Genomic DNA, 21,451 nt, shown 5'->3' on the forward strand with positions numbered 1-21,451 from the left:
ACAGGCGGCGTTTCGACTTTTAAGGCGCTTCGCGTCTATGAGCTTTGCGTGCCCCGTGGTTTTGTTTTTGACGCGCCTCGATTTACAAGCGCCGAACAGCAGAGGAACTCCAAGTGCCGCTTCAAGTGCTAGTTAACCTTTGAAGGAGGCTGTTAAGGCTTGTCAGATGATCGCCACGGTCGATGAAAAACTATGAAGGCACGGTGGTCGGTAATCGTAAAAGGCAGCACTTGTGTCTTCGCACGCTCGCCCGGCGAAACATTCCCGGCTGTGCCAGTCAACTTCAAACTACTTAACGAAAATCGTTTATTAGGGACGGGAGACAAGGTACAAGGCAGTTCAGAAAAATTGCTGATGGCCTAGCTCTGTTAGGCCAGGATATACGTAGCGAAAGCGCAGAGATTTCTGCATCGGAAGGGTGCATTCACTAGATGCGCCTTTATTGGTGATTGCTACTTGAGCCGTCGTGGCGGAGTGGTAGCGTCTCCGCCTCAAACGCCGAAGGCCCTGGTTCGATTGCCCTCGCTGGGCACAAGATTTTTTTATTTTATTCAGTGAGTGAGCGGGGGGTTTCAGTGGCTCCCATAGATGCCGCCACCAAATACGTTGGTTAGCGGTTAAGCGCAGGCTCTGCTAAGGCACGTTTATGCTCCAGCATAGCACGTGCGTGCGCTGCACGGCGACGTGACGTCGGCCAAAGCGAGACCCTCTATACCCCAACTGCGCTTGACCGCCGATGCGTTCGGCGGCTTCGGCCCACTCTGACCGCACTGGTGGGGAGACTTGGAGCATGTCTCTATTTCGCGCCGAGTGCGCCAGCCGCTGCCGGCCCGGCCAGACTGATTTGGCTCCGCAGCGAGGTGCGCGTTGTATTCAACAGCTGGGGCAGTTGGGCGGAGCTGTTCTTTTCGAGCTCGGCTAATTTAATCCATTCACAGTACATATCTGAAGGTACATGCAAGTTGGCGAGAGAGCCCGATCCAGTGGACCCGTTGGATCTAGCGGAAGCCGTTGAAGCGTCGTGTGCCGGCTTTGGTTTCAATCCGCCGACTTTAAACGCGACCGCCCTTGAGCACCCATTTATTTTTTGTGGCAAAAAATAAGTAAATAAATAACTTGGCCCTTGCAACCGCGGGAGACCTCGACGCGGCCTGCTGCGCCGTGCAACCGCGCCGTTCAGGGAATCACAATCCGTTGGCGCCAAAGCCGCGGCCAGCCTCCGATGGGCGCAAGCGCCGACCTTGTCCTGGCCCCTTGCGACTCCCCGCACTGAAGTTATGATATTTAGTTTGCAACGGCTGCTCTCTGAGGAAGGGGGAAACCACCCGCCGGCGCCTAACCTAACCGTGCTCCCTCAAAAGCATCGCACGCTCTGTGGGGCTGAGGTTGCTGAAATGCAGGCCGGAGTTTTTGCGAGAACTACGTCGTCGGGTTCGGGAACGGGATCCATCGTAACGCTGGCAAGACGCCGGTGCAAACATAAACGAAGCGACGGTAGCGACCCCCGATAGATGCCTTCAACGTGCGGCGGTGGTAGCTTTCATTTTGGCAGCTGATAGACCGCACCGCTAGCCGCCAGAAATCACGGAGTCTCCGTTTACGTCACGTTTCACGTCACTCCGTTCTTTGTCGTCATAAGAGTTCTCCGTGTTGTCATAAGAGTTCTCGAGTTTGAATCGGAGCGGCGGGAAAAAATTTTTCAACTTCGAATCCAAATTTCTTTGAAATAAATGCATCTTTCGCTGCCGGACAAGTGGCAACAAAGCCATGAAATACCGAACTATCAGATTTTGCTAACAAAAAAAATTTGATAGGGTTCTCCTCAGTGTCCCTTTAAGATCCAGCGGTTATCTTGCCTTCACATTACATGCCCTGCCCAAGCCCATTTCTCCGTCTTGATTTTGACTAAGATGTCATTAACCCACGTTTGTTCTTTCATCCACTCTGCCCGCTTCCGGTCTCTTAAGGTTACACCTATTATTTTTCTTTCCATGGCTCGCAGCGTTGTTCTTAACTTAAGCTGAACCCTTTTCGTTAGCCTCCACGTTTCTGCCCCTTAGGTGAGTACCGGTGAAATACAGCTGCTGTACACTTTTCTCTTGAGGGATATTAGTAAACTTCCATTCACGATCTGAGATAAGCTACCAAATGCGCTCCATCCCATTCTTATCCTTCAAGTTATTTCCCACTCATGATCCGGATCAGCTGTCACTACCTGCCATAAGTAGACGTATTCTTTTACCGCCACCAGCACCTCGTTGCCAATTGTGAACTGCTGTTCTCTTGCTAGACTGCTGAGCATGTGGAAATATCGACGGGAGACAGCCTTCCGTCCCAGCCGCACTCCCACTCTGCGGATGCAGCGTTCCCGCTCGCTAACTGCGGAGGGGTTCGTGCTCGAGGGACATAGGGAAGGGGCGACAATAGCGTTAACACTCATATGCTATTTATTACACTTGTAGTCAATACACAGAGCAGGCCAGCTAGCTACAGAAGAAGTTGGTGCGGAACAATGAGGACAAGTGAGACAAACAAAGACGAGCGCTTTGTTTGTCTCGCTTGTCCTCATTGTTCCGCGCCAACTTCTTCAGTATGCATATCAACGAACTAGCCCAACTTTCTGCTCAGCTAGCTACAAAACATTGAGGCATTCCTTGGAAGTATCGGCGGCAAACATTTGTATGCGCCGACAATGGTGGCCGGGTTTGCCGTGCACGCCTTATTCTTGGGATAAAGCCATTCCCTAGCATTTGCTGGAGAAGGCGACCAGAGCGCGCGTTTGCTGCGCTCGCTTCGCTGCCTGGAACCAGATGTCCAGCAGCAAGGCACGACGGATCCCCGTGCGCATGCCGCGGAAGGTGACGAGAGCATGCGGCTCCCATCGCTCGTAACGCTGGCTGGATCCCGAAGAGACTCTCTCCGGCCCCACAGAATCCCGCGTAACCTACGAGGTGGCGCTCCCGTCACCATTCCCTTTCCCCCATGTGGGAGACTTCCCTCGTCGCCCAACCAGTGCTCTCCATAATGGCCGACGATGAAGATGGGCCGCGTCGAATGGAGGGGGGAAACAGGTTTCCACATCCCTCCCTCCTTAAATGTTGGCCTACGGTTGAACTCATCCATGGAGGCCAACGACGAAGGGGCCACGAGCGTTGCGGTGACGACAGCAAGACAGCTTGTACAGGTGGGGTGCCAGGGTCAATTGACGAGCAGCAAGGTCACTGGGCACCCATCCTTGTCCCGCGGCAAGCTTCCAAAATTAGCGTGCCGGGAGGGTGTTGTTCGTGCCGACACGCCTTTGTTGGAAGGTAGGGAGGCAGGCAGCTTCTCTTGAACTCTGCATGTCGCTCCTACGATCTCCAAAAGTTTGAATCAAAAACGATGGAGACCGCGCAAACTCACCATTTGGTACAGTGCGGAGCAATGCAAGTGCCAAACAATCCTATCCGGCATTGCCCAAACGCTCGGTTCATTTGAACGCAGCTGGCTCTCTTCGGTCGAAGCACAGTCACGGTTCGCTTTCCAGCATGGTGATGTTAAGCTCACTTGAACAGCATTAGTGTCTCTGGTTCCGCGAAATTATCAATTCGCTTTGCAGCCGTAAAAAAAATACGAAGTTTGTTTGAACAAAGTAAGCTGGCCTCTTGGCTCTAGCGAGGTTAAATATACAACAAACAAGCCGATTTGTGCGTGCTTGTGCCACGGTACGATTATGTCCTCCCAAAAGTGACAGGCAGCTCCCGAAGAGCCTTAGGTCTACTCGCTCTGACACTTGCTGGTGCCAACAAAGGGCCAAAGACAATAGCTAGAACACAACGCCACGAGGAGATACGTTTCTGCCAAGGTGACCCTAACGTGAACGGCGCCTACGGCTTCTCGCGGTGTTGCAGTGCCCCGGTGCTTTTCCTGCAATCACGACTGCAATCCAAATCAGCTGATTACGGCACCCGGCTCCCAGAGCCAAAGAGGCAGAACCGAGAATATTTACAACTATGTACAAGAAAAATCGGGCCACCCTTCAGGCTTCCGCACTCACTCGCTTCTGGCTTGCTGTTCTCCATGGGCATCTCGGTCTCGCTCTCCATGTGCGGACCTCATAGGTTCACCTTCCAATGGTGTACCGATGAAATGCTCATCAAAAGCGTAGCATGCACGGCAATTCCCCCATGCTGCTATTACGCTCATCTCGCTGTCAAGAAAGCATCTTAGCCTTGCTAGCAACTCCGAATTCGGGTCAGGCCTAACACTGTTCAAAATCCGGGCGGGCATTCCACGAACCGAACTGACTGTCGTCCCTCGTCCCAAGAGCTTGCCACACGTTGGGATGCCAGTGTGGAAAAATGGAGGAGACAAAGCCTTCCGCCCCGCCCCGCACTCTCACTGCGCGGATGCAGCGTTCCCGCTCGTTAACCGTGGAGGGGTTCGTGCTCGAGGGACAAAGGGAAGGGACGACAATAGCGTGAACACTCATATGCTATTTATTACATTTGCAATTAATACACAGAGCGGGCCAGCTAGCTACAAAACATCAACGAGGCATTCCTCTGAAATAGAAGGCTATGTAAGAAGGACTTCCGACTTACCGGCTGGGGCAGGGGCACGACTTCGGAAGTATCGGCGGCGAACATATGTATGTGCCGACAATGGCGGCCGGGTTTTCCCATGCGCGCCACATTCTTGGGGCAAAGCCATTCCCTAGCATTTGCTGGGGAAGGCTACCAGAGCGCACGTCTGCTGCGCTCGCTTCGCTGCCTGGAACCAGAAGTCCAGCACCTCCACCAAATGTTACGTGACAGCCAGCCGAAGAATGAGACTAGGTGACTGATGTGATTAAATGGCCGCTGGCCTAGCGCGAGCACTCCGTCTCATGCCACTGCCAGCTTCATCTTCTTTGTCACAATATCACCAACAACCTCAGGCAGTCCAAAAGCACATCGTGAAGCCCAGCTTAGCCTACAAAGCGTTCATCTGCATCGAGCTTACTTGGTTGGCAGTCTGGTGGCCACCCAGAACCGTGCTTTAGCTTATCAGACTCCAGCATAAGATTACATCTCAGCATCGAGCCTCCGCCTGTGTATTTTTGTTTCACAAACTCAGCTACTGTTCACTTTGGGACCCTGTTCTGCTCCCGCCCCTCAGAACGCCGCGCTGCCTTCTCCATGAGCATTCTGCTCCACGGCTCATCCAACACAGTTAACAAATAATGTCTGCTTGCTTAACAGGGAACAGCTGTTCCTCTCATTTCTCTCTTCGCCGTGTGTTTGCACTGTTCCCTTTTAAGCAGTGTTAAGCCAACTAGCCCGCAAGGTTTACAGCTAAAAAACAGCCAAGGCTTACCGATTATGTCATGGATGGAACCTGCCTGTCGGTTGCAGAAGACTAAAATGTTTAGGGGTTGTGTACTCTGCCAATTTGTACATAACGTAACTCTGAAGGCTGGTCGAGTGTTAAATTTCCTCAGACGAAACTTTAGTCAGGCACCAACTAAGCTAAAGGAAACATTATTTCTGTCAAACGTACGTCCCATTCTTGGGTACGCTTGCAGTACTTGGGATCCGTCAACCCAGTGCAACATTGCAAAACTTGAATGCGTACAGGCATGTGCTGCTCGCTTTGTGTCAAGTAATTGTGACATTTCGAAAAGATCTTGCGATGTTTTAAAAAACCTGGGTGTGTCAAGTAATTATGACATTTCGAAAAGATCTTGCGATGTTTTCAAAAACCTGGGGTGGCCGCGGCTTGAAATGAGAAGAAAATACCTGCGCTTGTCGTTATTTTATAATACCCTTTACTCTAGAACAGGTATCAACAAAGATAGATATCTAAAGAAACCAACATAGGGTATGTATCTGCACGAACGGAGCATTCCCAAAAAGTGCGTAAATATGCTTGCCGAATAAACTTATTTAAGAACAGCTTCTTCCCTAAGACAGTACATGAGCGGAATGGTTTGTCTGGAGATATTTTTTCCAGGACCCCTTCGTCTCTTATCCAGGATCTGAAAAATATTCTTTCTTAATGGGTTTTAGCATTGCTTTTAACTTCTCATGCCTGTTTTTCCACTTACCATGATGCAGTGTGATCAAGTGATGGAAATATCAAGACAACTACGTGTATAAGTATCGTTTTATTTCTCACTGCTTGTTTCATGCCTTTCAAATTGCAGCTGAATTTGCGTTATATCATCTGTGCGCTCATATTGTTTTTTTCTTTCCCCCTACACTAATGCCCGCAAGGGTGCTGTAGGTATGTAAATAAAAAAATAAACGACACCCTCGTGTCATTTCTGCTTGTTGCCATCGAAGAATGGAGTTCACTGCCTGACTGTATTCTTACTGAATGCGATCCTTTCACCCATGTCATGGCAGTTGCTGACGTCGTACTTGAAAACATAATGTGGGGTACTCTTGTATTTTGGCCACCCGTGTCTGAAGAATGCAGTTTGTTTCTTGAGCTGGGCGCTTCTGTTCCCTCTGTGCAGGACTGCCTGAAGCTGTTCCTGGAAACGGAGAGCATGTCGGGCGAGGCCGCTTGGCACTGCCCTTCATGTAGGCAGAAGCGCAAGGCCGAGAAGCGCATGATCATCGCCAGGCTGCCCAAGATCCTCGTGATACAGTTCAACCGGTAAGCTCTGCTCTACTGATTAGTGCTCCAAACGATGTGGCGCCACGAAAGGCAGGAAAATAGAGTTCCTGCAGCTGCACCAATTGCAAAGGAAGGGAATTGGAGCAGAATTCTGTTTCTGATGCATATAATAAGAGTGTATTTTGCCTTTCTTCACTACATGTCACTTTTTATATATACTGCCATTGTATTGCATTGTTGTCTCTCGTTCGACTTGTAATGAGGCTGTATTTTTTTTAATTTTTTTTTTCCCACTCCTGTAAAGGCCCTTACTTGGGCTGACAGTATGAATAGACAGACAGACAGAATTGCAGTGCCTTCACATTGCTCACATTACACTCAAAGGTGCACTAAAGACAATTCTGAGCTGGTGTTTCTACCGTGGAAACTCCATCTACACGCTTTAAGCATTCATAGAAACTTGGAATTATTGTCCTGTGCAGCCAATTTTCCTACAAAGTAAGGTTAAGCATACCAGCTCCCACCATTTTTTTTAAAACTGATCTCCAAGTAGTCGAGGGTTTGACGGCATACCGTCTTGTCAGGAATCATGGTGATGCAGATTGCTGGTCACTGGCCAAAGTCAAAAGATGAAAAGACATTTCGGGAGCACTAAGGCTCCCTTGTTCACTATGAAGCAATCGGCGCACGGATCCGTTCTTTTGTAGCACCCAGTAACGTTTTTAATAATTTAGCATAGATAGGATGTAGAGTTCTGTCGTTCCTGTTTAATGTTTTAGACGATGTCTGTATGATAAGGGACTCAAGATTCTGCCGTGCTGATGTGTTCTTTTCTGTTGTCAATATCTTTACTTGATCCCAGTTAATCTCGTGGCCAGATTCTTGCACATGCTCGGCGATGGCATTAGATGCTGCTTTCTGGTTTCGGATGTCGTTCTGGTGCTCTCTCAGGCGTCTCCTGAAGTCCTTTGTTTCACCGATATATATTGATGAGCAATCGGCGCAGTCAATCTCATACACAACACCTGGAAATCTTTCACGAGGGAGCTTGTCCTTCACATTCACCAGTTCTGTTCGCACCTTGCCAGTGGGGACGTGCGCGATGTTGACGCCATGCTTGCGGAAAATACATGCAAGCGCTTCGTTAATTCCCACTACGTATGGGACAGCAGCTCGTTTTTCTTTTGGTTTTTCTGTGCTCTCGCGTTCTTCGGAGGCAGGCTGGTTCGCTGGCATTCTTCTTTCGGTGTTCCTGATGAAGGAAAGAGAGTAGCTGTTTCTTCGAAGATCAGACTCTATTCTTTTCATTTCGCTCTTTAGATTGGCATCTTGACAGCAGACCTGTCTGGCACGGTTGATCAGGGAGACAACCACAGACCGTTTGTGAGCGACTAGGTGCACAGAACTGAAATGTAAATATTTTTCAGTGTGCGTAGATGTGCGGTAAACATTAAATACAAGGCCAGTCGGAGTACGTGTTGCCGTGGTGTCCAGGAATGGGAGGCAGCCGTCGGTTTCTTCCTCAAAAGTGAACTTGATTGAGGGTTCAATGGAGTTCAGGTGGTCCAGAAAAAGGGCCATGTGCTTGCGCTCTAGGACACAGAAACAGTCGTCCACATACCTTAGAAATATTTTTGGTCGTGGCTGGAAAGTAGTTAGGGCTTTGTTTTCCATGACTTCCATCGGGATGTTCGCTGCTGTCACCGAGATTGCTGCTCCCATTGCTGTACCGAAGGTCTGTTGGTAAAAGGCGCCATTATAAGTAAAATAGGTGTTAGCGAGACAGAAGTGTAATAGCTCGCAAAGCTCTACTGCGTCGAAAGGGGTCTGATCTTGCCATGAGCCCTCATCTTCAACGGCCAGATTGGCAAGCTTCAATGGCCAGATTGACAGGTATGCTGGTGAACAGTGAGCAGACGTGGAAAGACACGAGCATGTCGTTGTCTTCAGGGACAATGGCTTTTACCTTGTCGATGAAATTGGACGAGTTCTTGGCGTTCGTTTCTGCCTTTCCAAAACACCGTGCTGGTACTGCGACAGCGAGTGCTCAGGAGACCTCCTGAAGTCCACTGTTGGGCTCACTCCTCCAAGAGTAGGAGGAGTGAGCCAAAGCATGGCCGCTCTCTGTTTGTTGCATGGAGTGATCTTTGATGGTTGGTTGGGCTATATTCACCCAGTCTGTGCTTTCGGTTCCAACGACGAGGGCTGTGGGCAGAGCGTTCCACTGGAGTGAAGGACTAAGAAAAGCGCATGCCTCATAGCGCAGAATCGGGGAAGCTTGGGCAGCTGCTCAGCATTGTTATCATCCCCAGCATGATATAGCCAGGCGCTGCATCGTGGCTAGTGCTCTGGCTAAGAGAACAAACATGGGCCCTTTGGACAGTTGTTTGAGGACACGTCCTCGCAAAACAAACGTCCGGCATCACGTAAGTATCACTTGCACTTGCTACAAAACACAATGACGTCCCACAGATCACATGGAAAAGTGTAGATCCATGGATCACGAACTGAGGAGAGGGGCGGACCTTCAAGAAAGGAGAACTCCGTTCACCGACAAACTACCAGCAAAAGAAACGAAGCGTGCACTTCCACCAGAGCAGCCGGAGCAGGCGAAGAGAAAGCATAGCGCAACTGCTTCGGGATCTTTTTTTTTCTTTTTTTTTTCAGAGATATGTTCTCTGAACCACAAACCACTATCTTCTTTTATCGACGTATTCCCTGATAGCTTTGATAACTGCAGTGTTCAAACTAACTGGCGCATGTTCACAGCTAAAGTTACCCAACTCACTGAACAATGCATTCCTCAACACACTGTTACCACCCACTCAAATGCTCCCTGGTACAATAATCACATTAAGCCTTTATGTAACAAAAAGAAACGCCTCTACAACATCGCAAAGCTATCGCCAACTAGTGAGCAATGGGCTTCATATACGGCGGCTTCTAACACGTATGTTCAGGCACTCAGAGAACAAAAAGAACTTCCACTCATTTGTACTGCCTTCTATGTTAATCACCAATATGAAAATATTCTGGCCAGTTATTAATCCTTCCACCGATGTAGCATCGCCTTAACTGACCCATCAGGCAACCCCCCTCCTTCCGACATTTGTGCCACAGTTCTTAACCGCACATTCACTGACAACTTTACAGCCATGTCTGATGTACATATACCTACAACTCACCAGTTCATTTATGTTTCCATGCCACCTATATCATATTTACACGATTGCAGACCTATTTCTAAAAATTTGAAAATCCAAAGTGGGTTGGGGGTCTACTTACAATCGAAACGAAAACATCGCACTATAAGTAAAGGTGAGACAAACGAGATATCAGGCATGCTACAGCATGGTTGCATTTTTGCTGTGCGGCTCCGTCGCATCGTTCTTGGTGCTCGCCTTGAGCAGCTGCTATGTCAGCGCACAAAAACGGCATCCCCTCCCAGGCGGCCGATTGCGGCTGTCATCGACAAGCAGAAAATTGGCACCCACACTCCACACACGTGGCTGCTGACTGTGATTGCCGATAGGTGGCGGCGGCCCGATAACGCAATCGCGTTCTACGGGAAGCTCAAGCGTCCAGCAAGTTTTCTTTTTACTTCCAAATGCGCGCTCGGCGCTCAAGGGAGCGTTGATAGTTGATGAAAGGGCCGCTGTTCCAATCAAGGCGGCACCCCCACTCGGAATGGCAGCGGTGCTGGGGAGTGCCAGTAGCCGATGGAAGAGCCAACGCCATTCATGCGTAGTTTCTCTTTGGCTCTGACTCATTTGACTTCTGTTGGGCGCTTTTCACAAGTTTTTAATGTAGTGCTTCGTCAGTCGTCATTTGTGCTCCGGGTCTGGCAAGCGACCGGCGCTCATTCACGGCTACATTCAAGATGGCTGCCATTCTTTTCCAAACAAACGAACAGCTGCGCGCCGGGCCGCAAGTTCGACATTCGCAATGGGTGATACAGGTGTGACAGCTGCAGCGAGGAAAATTTTCAGCTGCTCAATGCGTTGTCGTGACGTGCCTGTTTGCGAAGTGCGGCGTTACACTGGACGACGACGTTAGAATGATGTGCTATGGGACCGCAGCAGTGATCACGATGGCAGCGCTAGTGAGGATGATGGCGCAAGTGTGGACGAGTAGTCCAGTGACTAATGCATTTTCGTTTTGGAATGTGCCCACGGGCGCTCCCGCGCACTGCAGCCAATAGCGGCTGGCGATAAACAGCGGCTGCTGCATAATGCTATCGCGGTCAATTATTCAAGGCCAAGCTTAAACAACGTCGAAGTTTTTTGTTTTGTTTTTTCGGAAATGTGATTTGGGGGGTCGACTTACATTAGAGTTGACTTACAATCATGTAAATACTGTAGCTGTTGCTACTCCTGGTGTTGGTAAGCTTATTGATGGACTCAGTGTTCAGCCTGCCCTGGGTTATGACTCCTTTAACCCAAAGTTCTTCAAAAGCACTTCAGTGTATTCTTCTATTATACTAACCAAACTTTTCCAGCAATTGACCAAGCAGCGCTACCTACTGAGTGGAAAATCAGAAAGGCGGTTCCAGTCTAAAAATCCGGCAGCAAAGCATCCTCTTGTAATTATTGTCCCATATCTCTTCCCAGTACTTGTTGCAAAATGCTTGAACATATAATATTCACTAACCTTTAAATTCCTCGAATCGAACTCATTTTTTATGTCCGCGCAATATGGTTTTCGAAAATCTTACTCTTGCAAAACACAGTTAATATCGTTTACACATGCATTGCATCGTATTCTAGACCTATCATCACTAGCTGACTGTATACATTTAGATTTTTCAAAGGCTTTCGACAAGGTATGTCACAAACTTTTACTTCATAAACTAAAGCAACTGAATATTGACTGTAACTTATTGAAATGGATTGAACGCTTTCTACTTAATCGCTCGCAGTTTGTTTTGGTAACAGTTATAACTCCAGTTTTATCGAGGTGTCTTCCGGGGTTCTACAAGGTTCAGTTCTTGGGCTCCTATTGTTTCCAATTTACATTAATGATCTCCCCTCTCTTGTGAACTCTGTACGTTTCATCCTTGCTAACAACAACCGCACAGCGAGTATAACTGCTGTGAAGCCTAATCTCTGTCTCCCAACGCTAACATCACGTAGGAGGAAAGTGTTTCGTCTTGCCCTGTTCCACAAGCTGTATCATCATACCACTCTACGTGATCACCTCATCCCCCAGCCAATTTAAGCATCCCGCCGCATTGATCATAATCGGAATTGTGCCATGCAACACAAAATGCTTCTCGCAGTCATTCCTCTTTTGAACTTCACGTGACTGGAACCACCTTCCTGCAGAAGTTGCTGGCATTGTAAATTATTAGCAGTTCCGCATAGCACTAGCTAACATTGTATCATCATCATCATCATCATCATCATCATCATCATCATCATCATCATCATCATCATCATCATCATCATCAGCCTGACAACACCCACTGCAGGGCAAAGGCCTCTCCCGTGTCTCTCCAATTAAGCCTGTCCTGTGCCAGCTGGGCCCACCCTTTGCCTGTAAACTTCTTAATCTCATCCGCCCACCTAACCTTCTGCCGCCCTCTGCTACGCTTATTATCTCTTGGAATCCACTCCGTTACTCTTAAGGACCAGCGGTTATCTTGCCTTCGCAGTACATGCCCTGCCCAAGTCCATTTCTTCCTCTTGATTTCGAATGGGATGTCATTAACACGCGTTTGTTCCCTCACCCACTCTGCCCGCTACCAGTCTCTTAACGTTACACCTATCATTCTTTCCAAGGCTCGCTGCATTGTCCTTAACTTAAGATGAATCCTTTTCGTTAGTCTCTACGTTTCTGCCCCGTAGGTGAATACCGGTAAGATACAGCTGTTGATACTTTTTTCTTGAGGGAAATTGGTAAACTGCCATTCATGATCTGAGAGAGCCTGCCATATGCTCCACCCCATCCTTATCAATCTAGTTATTTCCCTCTCATGATCCGGATCAGCTGTCACTACCTTCCCTAAGTATTCCTTTACCACTTCCAGGCCCTCGCTGCCAATTGTGAACTGCTGTTCCCTTGCTAGACTGTTGAACATTACTTTGGTTTTCTGCGTGTTAATTTTTAGACCCACCATACTGCTCTGTCTGTCTAACTCATTGATCATAATTTGCAGTTCACCTGCTGAGTGACTCAGCAAGGCAATGTCATCAGCAAATCGCAGATTATTTAGGTATTCTCCATTAACTCTTATCCCCAACTGTTCCCAATTCTGGCCTCGGAATACCTCTTGTAAACAGGCGGTGAATAGCATTGGTGAGATCGTGTCTCCTTGCCTCACGCCCTGAATATTGAAATTTTATTGCTGACCTCATGGAGGACTATGGTAGCTGTGCAGTTGCTATAGATATCTTCCAGTATCTTGATATTGTATATTCAGATGCTATTTAACATTCATGTAACCAGCTGTATTTTCTCTCTGTTTTTTGTATATTAACCACTCCTCCTCTGTAATGCCACTGGCCCTGAGGGGTAATGTAAATAAAATAATAAAATAAAAAATATGTAGCAATATTACCAAAATATGCAAAAAGAGTAATAAAAATTACTTCGACTGTTTCATGGTCTTCATTTCCCGACCTGAGGGCAAATGAGTGGTTCGTGAAGTCATAGTCACCAGTCACAAATCGAGATGCGCACTTCTGTATTTGCTCTAGTATAGACCAGAATCAAGAGCCGCTCTTGGGTGCGGCCAATTTCCGCCGACTGGCGCGCCGCGGTGCGGGCGTTTCACTGGGGACTGCGAGTCTGCGGCAGCTCTGCGGGCCACGCCTGCATATAGCCGTGAATTACTGCCCTGCGGGCGCTATAAAAACCTTGCCCAGTATACTTCCACAGCGTGGTTGTATTGCAGAAAGTCTTGGCGTTATCAAAAGAATAAAAATTGATGACATTTAGTTCGGCATTCGATAATTGTGCCGGCGCTTAGCACGCGCTCGTGCTTATATCGCTACCGTCCTGGTGCTCCATCGCAAAGAAAAAAATTTTTGGTCAGTATCAAGCATTATGTGCACAGCTAGCATGCAATTTCAGCTCTAATGCGCTCTTAAACCTTCCTGCCGGCCATAAAGCACCCACCAAAAATAGGGCTTCCTTGTCGCCAGCTAAGTGGTGCGCCAGTTATATCAGCAATTTATTGTTGTGAACTCAACTGACTGGCAGGGCTAACAGAAAACAATTTTAGCCATAATTTATGCTATCTGGTACACAAAAACATATTTTGAATCAATATTGAATCAAATGAATCAATATTGAAAGACTTAATCAATATAGGCAAGATGCCAGCTTTCACTAATTCTGCGGCCTGAAGTCGCGTTTATTTTATTTGGAAGCTCTCGGCGCGTGTGACAGCGTCGCATAGCCGCTTGGCCAAGTGTCACACAATGTAATAAAATCGTGCATATATTGCTGTGGTTCAAGCAGGTACCAACAGCAGAGAGATACTACGGTCAGCCCTTTACCTGCCGATCCCTCTGATATAGATGTGGAAATAGCAACTTAAATTGGTAGCAGTCCTGCTTACATCCCCGTGCATGAAATACACAAACAAGAGCAAGCTCAGCGCACGGATGTCGAAGACGTACTGCTGATCGAAAACACGCGCTTCGCCTGGACAACCTTCGGACTGCAGCTGGCCGATCCCGTTACAGCTTGCACATCACTGCACCATCGAGTCAAATCAATAAATATACATCCTGATGCATAAAATTATCATAGATGGAAGCGTACGTAAAACACGGCGACAAACGACACGCTAACGCAAAATATGCTTGTAAGTACCTGTTTCGAATCCGCACCCTACCTGGTTGACTACCCTCTGATATGTGTGTAACAATGTGTGTCAGATAACCGTAGAACGGCCTGGGGAAATCTGAGTAGTGATGCACAGCACACACCCACATACATCAGGTGATAGAGCGCATCAGCGACGGAAGCGAACAACACGTAAACACGCATTCTACGCGCCACCGGCGCGACCCGCCCGCAGTCCAACGTTCCGCGCGTGCCGACAGATGGCGACTGGTGTCGAGTTCATTGGATACGTTGTATTGCTGTAGTGTATGCTTCTTCTATATGCTTCTTTTTCACATGTCTTTGATTGACTATAATAATTTGTTACTCTTTTGCTTTGCCTAGTTTTCTCTCATTTGTTTGCCTTTTCATATGTATGACCGTCGGACACTTGTATCTCGCCCCCTTATGTAACGTCCTTGTGGGACCCGTAAGGGTTAATAAATGATGATGATGATATAGCCAAAATTCGTCCGAAACGTGCGCAACAGCGGCGCAATTTAGTCATTGAAGAGACAGCAAATCTGGCGATTCTTACTAGAAAAACGGAGAGACGTTTTCCCATGTTTTGGCTGCGTTACGAAGGCGCTCGCAGATATTCCGAAGACCGCAAAAAGCCGAACTCCAGTTACGTTGGCTTCCCCGCACAGCAGCGCAAGCGCAGTTTGAGCGCCGGCTACAGTGGCTTTCCCGCATCACAGCCGTGTCGCGTGGAAAGCGGCCCGTCATAGCGAAAGCTATCGCCGTTGTCACCACCTCGGCGACTGCAGACATGAGTGCATGATTGTTACTGCAAGCTTGCAACCATCTGCGCTGCTGCTTCCAGGGTGCCGTGGACGGATGCCAGAGGCGTGCTCACTGCCGGACAGCACGCTTACATGCCGCTGTTGGCGAGTGCGAGATAAAAGGGCAAACCTTGGCACGAATGCTTGCCACATCACCACCGGTCACGTGTGCAGCGCGGCGAAGCCTGCCACGTGCGTCCGAACGGGCACAGTATGGCGCTATGGAGTTCGATATATCCGTTTCATGGTCGACTGCGTTGGGCATATAAACTAGAAATTGCATGCATTTGTCAAAAACATTTACGAATACAATCGAGCCCGGATATATCGAATTATTGCCTATATCGAACAGTGGAAAATCCCCTTGGGAATCCCATGCAAAAGTATAGCGCTATTCGCGTATATAGAACTTCCATGCACCGGCATATCAATGTATCAAACTCCGTGCTGAGCTGCGTCCTGGCAAGTGCGCTTCTCCCACCATACCCCCACCCCTGCAAGCGCGCTTCTCCTGACGAAGCTCTCGCGATGTTCCCGCGATCTCACGCGCGCCGCCCCGCACTCGGAGAAAGGGGCGTGTGGGTAAAAAGCACGTGACGAGGAGCACTCGGAGTGCAATTGGGTGTGAAAGGGAAGCGGGAGGGAGAAACGACACTGACCGAAGGTGCCCGTTTCCTGTGCTTTGCTTGGCTGACACCGCTGGCACAGCGAGACGCATGAGGTCAGTGCAGCTTGGGCTTGTGGTAGTGCAGAGACGCGGAGTGGTGCGTCTTTCGATTCGCTTTGTTCCTTTTATTCACAAGGCCAACGCGAAGGCTTGAGACTCGTGTGGTGCAGTGCGTTTTTCTTTCCACTTTTAGCACGTGTTCTGGATTCATGGCCGCGAAAAAAAATGCAAGAGTTTGGATTTTTCAACAAAGGCGGGCATCGTTCGGCAGGTGGAAGCTGGCGAGAAAAACTCGTCGGTCGCCGCACCGTTCGGAATTCCTCGCAACACCCTGAGTACGATCCTCAAGAACAAAGCCGATGTTAAGCCGAGGACAGTGGAAGACAGTGCAGTCCAGTCGCCCTGGAGCGTGTCAAATGCGCGTCCCAACCTTTGACAAGGTCGAGAAGGCATTGTACGCCTGGTTTTTGGAGACACGTGCCGAGAACATGCCTGTTGACGGCCCAGTGCTCATGGAGAAGGCCAAATGGTTTGCTGTGGCCTTCGGAGAAGAAAGCTTCACTGGTGACACTGGTTGGCAGCAGCGATTTGAGAGTCGCTACAGCATCGTCGGAAAGACCCTTTCAGGCGAAAGCGAGACGACTAGCACAAGTCACGTAGAGAAGTGGTTGTCCAAATAGTGGGCAAATATTTCCGACAGTTTTTCGCCATCGCAAATATTCAACGCAGATGAGATGGGACCTTGTTTTGGCAAATGCTGCCAAACAAGACTCTGCATCTGAAGGGCACTGCATGCCATGGTGGAAAGAACAGCAAAGTGCGCATATCGATTTTGCTTGCTGCAAATATGGATGGGTCATGCAAACTACGGCCTTTTGTTATTGGAAAGAGCAGGTCGCCACGCTGCTTTAAGAACGCGAAAGGCCTCCTGGTTCAGTAAAACTCTAGTTTGGGCGAGTTGGTTCATGATGAAAGAAAAACTGGTAATGGCGCAAGAAACGGGGACACAGAAGGCACACAAAAGACAGGACTGACGCCAACTTACAACTGGGGTTTATTGCACCTAGCCTGCCTTTTGTACCACAACCAAGCCATATCAACAAATGCGTAAACGTTGTAGATATCAAACGGCAATTCATGCGAACACTGGCAACAAAGTAACGCTGATCACTACAGAATCTAATCTACACAGAGCTTGGGAAGCCAACTTCTTTTCTGGCCAGCAGAAATAACAACAACATCATCCAAGGGGCATGACAAGTCCACACTATCAATTTATGAAACGCGTGAAGAAGGCGAAAAAGAGCACGGATTGAACGACTATGAGATAAAACCACGTGAAAAAAAGATGACAATAATGAGGGATGAAGTCTGAAGATACAGCGCCTAGCGTGAAGTGATAAAAACTGAATATCATTCCTGTAAAAAACAGTCCTCTTAGCGTCTAAAAATCTAAAAATTGTAAAAGACGGAAAGAAAGGACGAAACAAGAGCACAAAACCAAGGGAAATCTGCGAACTATAAAAAACCTTCTATAAAAGACGTCTCGGCACGGCTAAGAATAATGGAAGGCCTGCTAACGCATTTGTTTCCAGCTTTTTTGATGAAATATGCCTCAACAATCTCTCTCTTAGTTTTATCTTTTCCACCCTTCAAAAATCTAGTTTTCTCCAATTCGGGACGGCACTTAGAACAGCTCTTGCAGTGGTCAACGAAGAAGCTCCTTTCGTTGTTGTGCAAGTTTCGGGAATGTTCACTTGCACGCTCATTAAAACAACGACCTGTTTGCCCGATGTAAACGAGGCCACAGCTAAGCGGTATCTCATAAACCACTTGTGTCCTGCATTGCGCGAACTTTTTTTGGTGTTTAATGGTGCAAGCCGGCCGCTTTTCTCTGTGGGTCATGGCACAAAGTCTTGAAAGCTTACAAGGCGCGGTGAATACAACCTGAACATTATGTCTGCTCGCTATTTTCTTAATATTATGCGACACCTTGTGAATATACGGTATTACTGTTACTGATGAATGTGAAACCGGCTCCCTGATGCGAGTGAGTTGCTTAAGTTTCTGCAAAAGCATTTCGCAAACCGCCAAAATTAGACAAGGCGGATAAACTGCCTGTTTTTGCCTTTCAACTTGAGTGCGAAAGCTTGTTGATAACATGTGGGGGCAACATGTGGGCTGCGCACCATCGTGTCAGAAAAAGGTACTTGGCAACGTCTCGTTAGCCGCTACCTCCAGACAAAGCTTGGCACCCTGTTAACCGATGACCCTTTCCTTGTGCACAGTTCATCGGACGTTATTAAGCATTTAGAGGCTTTGCCCGCCCACAAGTACACCGCGTTCTCCATTGACATAGAGGAACTGTACTATTCGGTTCCTCACCAAGGACTCCTAAGAGCGGTCAGGGATAAAACCCTGTCTACAGGAGAAGTTCGCTTCCAAAATGCCGCTGGAATAAGCACTGATAATTTCATTACGCTATTAGAATTCTACCTGAAATCCACCGCAATTTCCTACGAGGGAAAGTTCTACGTCCAGAAGAAAGGAATCTGCATCGGCTCTTCTGTTGCACCCGTCCTTTGCGACATCTTCCTTGCAGTGGTAGGAGCGGACATCAGCAGACATATCAGTGACCCTCATGTTTTTTCCATACACAGGTATGTCGACGATTTCTTGGTCATTATGAAGGACAATCCGGAACAGGATTTAGACGCTGCCGTCATGAGGATTGTGTCCGTTTTCTCAAGCCACGGCCAGGGTCTCACGTTTACCAAGGAGGTCCCTACGGACGGCCAACTCCAGTTTTTAGATATCAAGTTATTGTTTCTGGAAAAAGGTCTCTGTTGGATGTACAACCCGCATTCTAAGAAAGGCTTGCTACCATTTGACAGCGCTCATTCAAAGCTTGTGAAACGCGCGATTGTTTCTAAGTCCCTGAAATCTGCCTTAAACAAAAAACAGAAACTTAAGCAACTCACTCGCATCAGGGAGCCGGTTTCGCATTCATCAGTAACAGTAATACCGTATATTCACAAGGTGTCGCATAATATTAAGAAAATAGCGAGCAGACATAATGTTCAGGTTGTATTCACCGCGCCTTGTAAGCTTTCAAGACTTTGTGCCATGACCCACAGAGAAAAGCGGCTGGCTTGCACCATTAAACACCAAAAAAAGTTCACGCAATGCAGGACACAAGTGGTTTATGAGATACCGCTTAGCTGTGGCCTCGTTTACATCAGGCAAACAGGTCGTTGTTTTAATGAGCGTGCAAGTGAACATTCCCGAAACTTGCACAACAACGAAAGGAGCTTCCTCGTTGACCACTGCAAGAGCTGTTCTAAGTGCCGTCCCGAATTGGAGAAAACTAGATTTTTGAAGAGTGGAAAAGATAAAACTAAGAGAGAGATTGTTGAGGCATATTTCATCAAAAAAGCTGGAAACAAATGCGTTAGCAGGCCTTCCATTATTCTTAGCCGTGCCGAGACGTCTTTTATAGAAGGTTTTTTATAGTTCGCAGATTTACCTTGGTTTTGTGCTCTTGTTTCGTCCTTTCTTTCCGTCTTTTACAATTTTTAGATTTTTAGACGCTAAGAGGACTGTTTTTTACAGGAATGATATTCAGTTTTTATCACTTCACGCTAGGCGCTGTATCTTCAGACTTCATCCCTCATTATTGTCATCTTTTTTTCACGTGGTTTTATCTCATAGTCGTTCAATCCGTGCTCTTTTTCGCCTTCTTCACGCGTTTCATAAATTGATAGTGTGGACTTGTCATGCCCCTTGGATGATGTTGTTGTTATTTCTGCTGGCCAGAAAAGAAGTTGGCTTCCCAAGCTCTGTGTAGATTAGATTCTGTAGTGATCAGCGTTACTTTGTTGCCAGTGTTCGCATGAATTGCCGTTTGATATGTACAACGTTTACGCATTTGTTGATATGGCTTGGTTGTGGTACAAAAGGCAGGCTAGGTGCAATAAACCCCAGTTGTAAGTTGGCGTCAGTCCTGTCTTTTGTGTGCCTTCTGTGTCCCCGTTTCTTGCGCCATTACCAGTTTTTCTTGCCTCCTGGTTCAATACGCGTCCAATAAGAAAGCTTGGAAGACACGCGATTTTTTTCGTTTAGTGGCTACAAGTGTGGGACGCCGAACTGGAGAAGTCTGGCCGCAAAGTTTGTCTTCTTCTTGACAATTGTTCGGCCCATCATGTCGTCCGTGCATTAAAGCAGATCACCCTCAAGTTTCTGCCGCCAAACACAACGGCAAAACTTCAGCCTCTCGACCAAGGCATTGTGAAAGCGTTGAGGGTTGGGTACAGACGACGACTGGTGCAGGGGCTCCTAATCAACCTTCGATTAGGAACCGAACTGAAGGTGGAGCTCCTCGGAGCCATTTGAATGCTGGCTGGTGCTTGGAACGACGTGAAGAAAAGCACAATTGTGAACTGCTTCCGCAAAGCAGGCTTTGTGGTAGCTGCAGACAACGGATGTCTTGACAGTGAAGACGATGACGCTGGATGCCTGGACAGCGAATTTCGAGAGCTCTCGGCATTCCCAGGCGGCGTTACAGCACGCAATTTCGTCAGCGCTGACGACGGCGTGAAAGCTGTAACGGATCGCGCTGATGCGGATACTGTGGTTGACATCATGGGTGACGAGGACGCAGACACGAGCAGCAGCGAAGGTTCCGATGAAGCGGACCAACCACCATGCACTGCAGCTGAACTTGCATCAGTTTTCAGCGTCATTCGCCGCTGTCGTGGCACAATGGAATTTCTCATTTGTGCATTGCAACAAGCTTGAGAACAGCTTAATGAACTTGATGGTGCAGAAGAAAAAGCAAGCAAAGGTCAGAGATTTTTTTCTTCCGAAATAAAGTGCTCTGGTCATCTCGCTGTTTTTTTTCTTCTTTTTTTACGCGCCTTTGAGACACAGATTGGTAAGTTCCCGGTAGTCACGACATTGGGAAACTGCATTGAGATGTGTGGAGTTGTTAGTGAAGCTTTTGACCTGCATATTTTATGTTTCGAATTATTGATATATCGAACTGTATCGCGATCCCCTTCGAGTTCGATAAATCCGGGATCGACTGTAATTCGATAGAGCCAATAATTCTTAATATCCGTGTCTGTTATATCGAGATTTGACTGTATCAGGAATGTCTTCTTATCTCTTACTTTCTATGTACTTTCGGATTTCCTTCCGGCTGTCCTTAATTTTCTATCCTAGATTAAACAAATATGCATTTTGAGCTTCCTGACTCTCTTTTGCTATTGTTAAGCAGCGTTTTGGGTTCAGCCTGCGACGGCGAACTTCTGTATGCCAAAACCTATCACATGATTTTGAGGAGAAGGTGGTGGCGTTTCAGCGCTTTGTGATCAAGAAGGGGCTGGAGAAGCAGCACAGCCTGGGCCAAATCGGAGACGCCGATCGGACACCAGTGCATTTCGACATGCCTGTGGCGTACACCCTCAATGAGGAGGTTGCAAAACAGCTGGAAGTAAGAACTGCTGGGTATGAGAAGCAACGTCTTACCGTGATGTTATGTTGCATGGCCAATGGGCGAAAACTGCTCCTCTACCTCATT

The 21,451-nt window shown here is 47.9% G+C and overlaps 1 protein-coding gene across 7 annotated transcripts in view; it reads left to right on the forward strand.

Moving 5' to 3' along the window:
- Positions 1-21,451, forward strand: part of LOC144094162 (ubiquitin carboxyl-terminal hydrolase 8-like) — a 402,680-nt gene that overhangs the window by 347,299 nt on the left and 33,930 nt on the right. For all 7 annotated transcript variants that reach the window (XM_077628075.1, XM_077628078.1, XM_077628079.1 and 4 more), the window contains one exon: positions 6,482-6,624. In XM_077628075.1, coding sequence (XP_077484201.1) covers positions 6,482-6,624 — 143 coding nt within the window. The remainder of the gene's footprint in view (positions 1-6,481; positions 6,625-21,451) is intronic.

Source organism: Amblyomma americanum, chromosome 6 (assembly GCF_052857255.1).
Source record: "Amblyomma americanum isolate KBUSLIRL-KWMA chromosome 6, ASM5285725v1, whole genome shotgun sequence".
NCBI classification, from domain to species: Eukaryota; Metazoa; Arthropoda; class Arachnida; order Ixodida; family Ixodidae; genus Amblyomma; species Amblyomma americanum.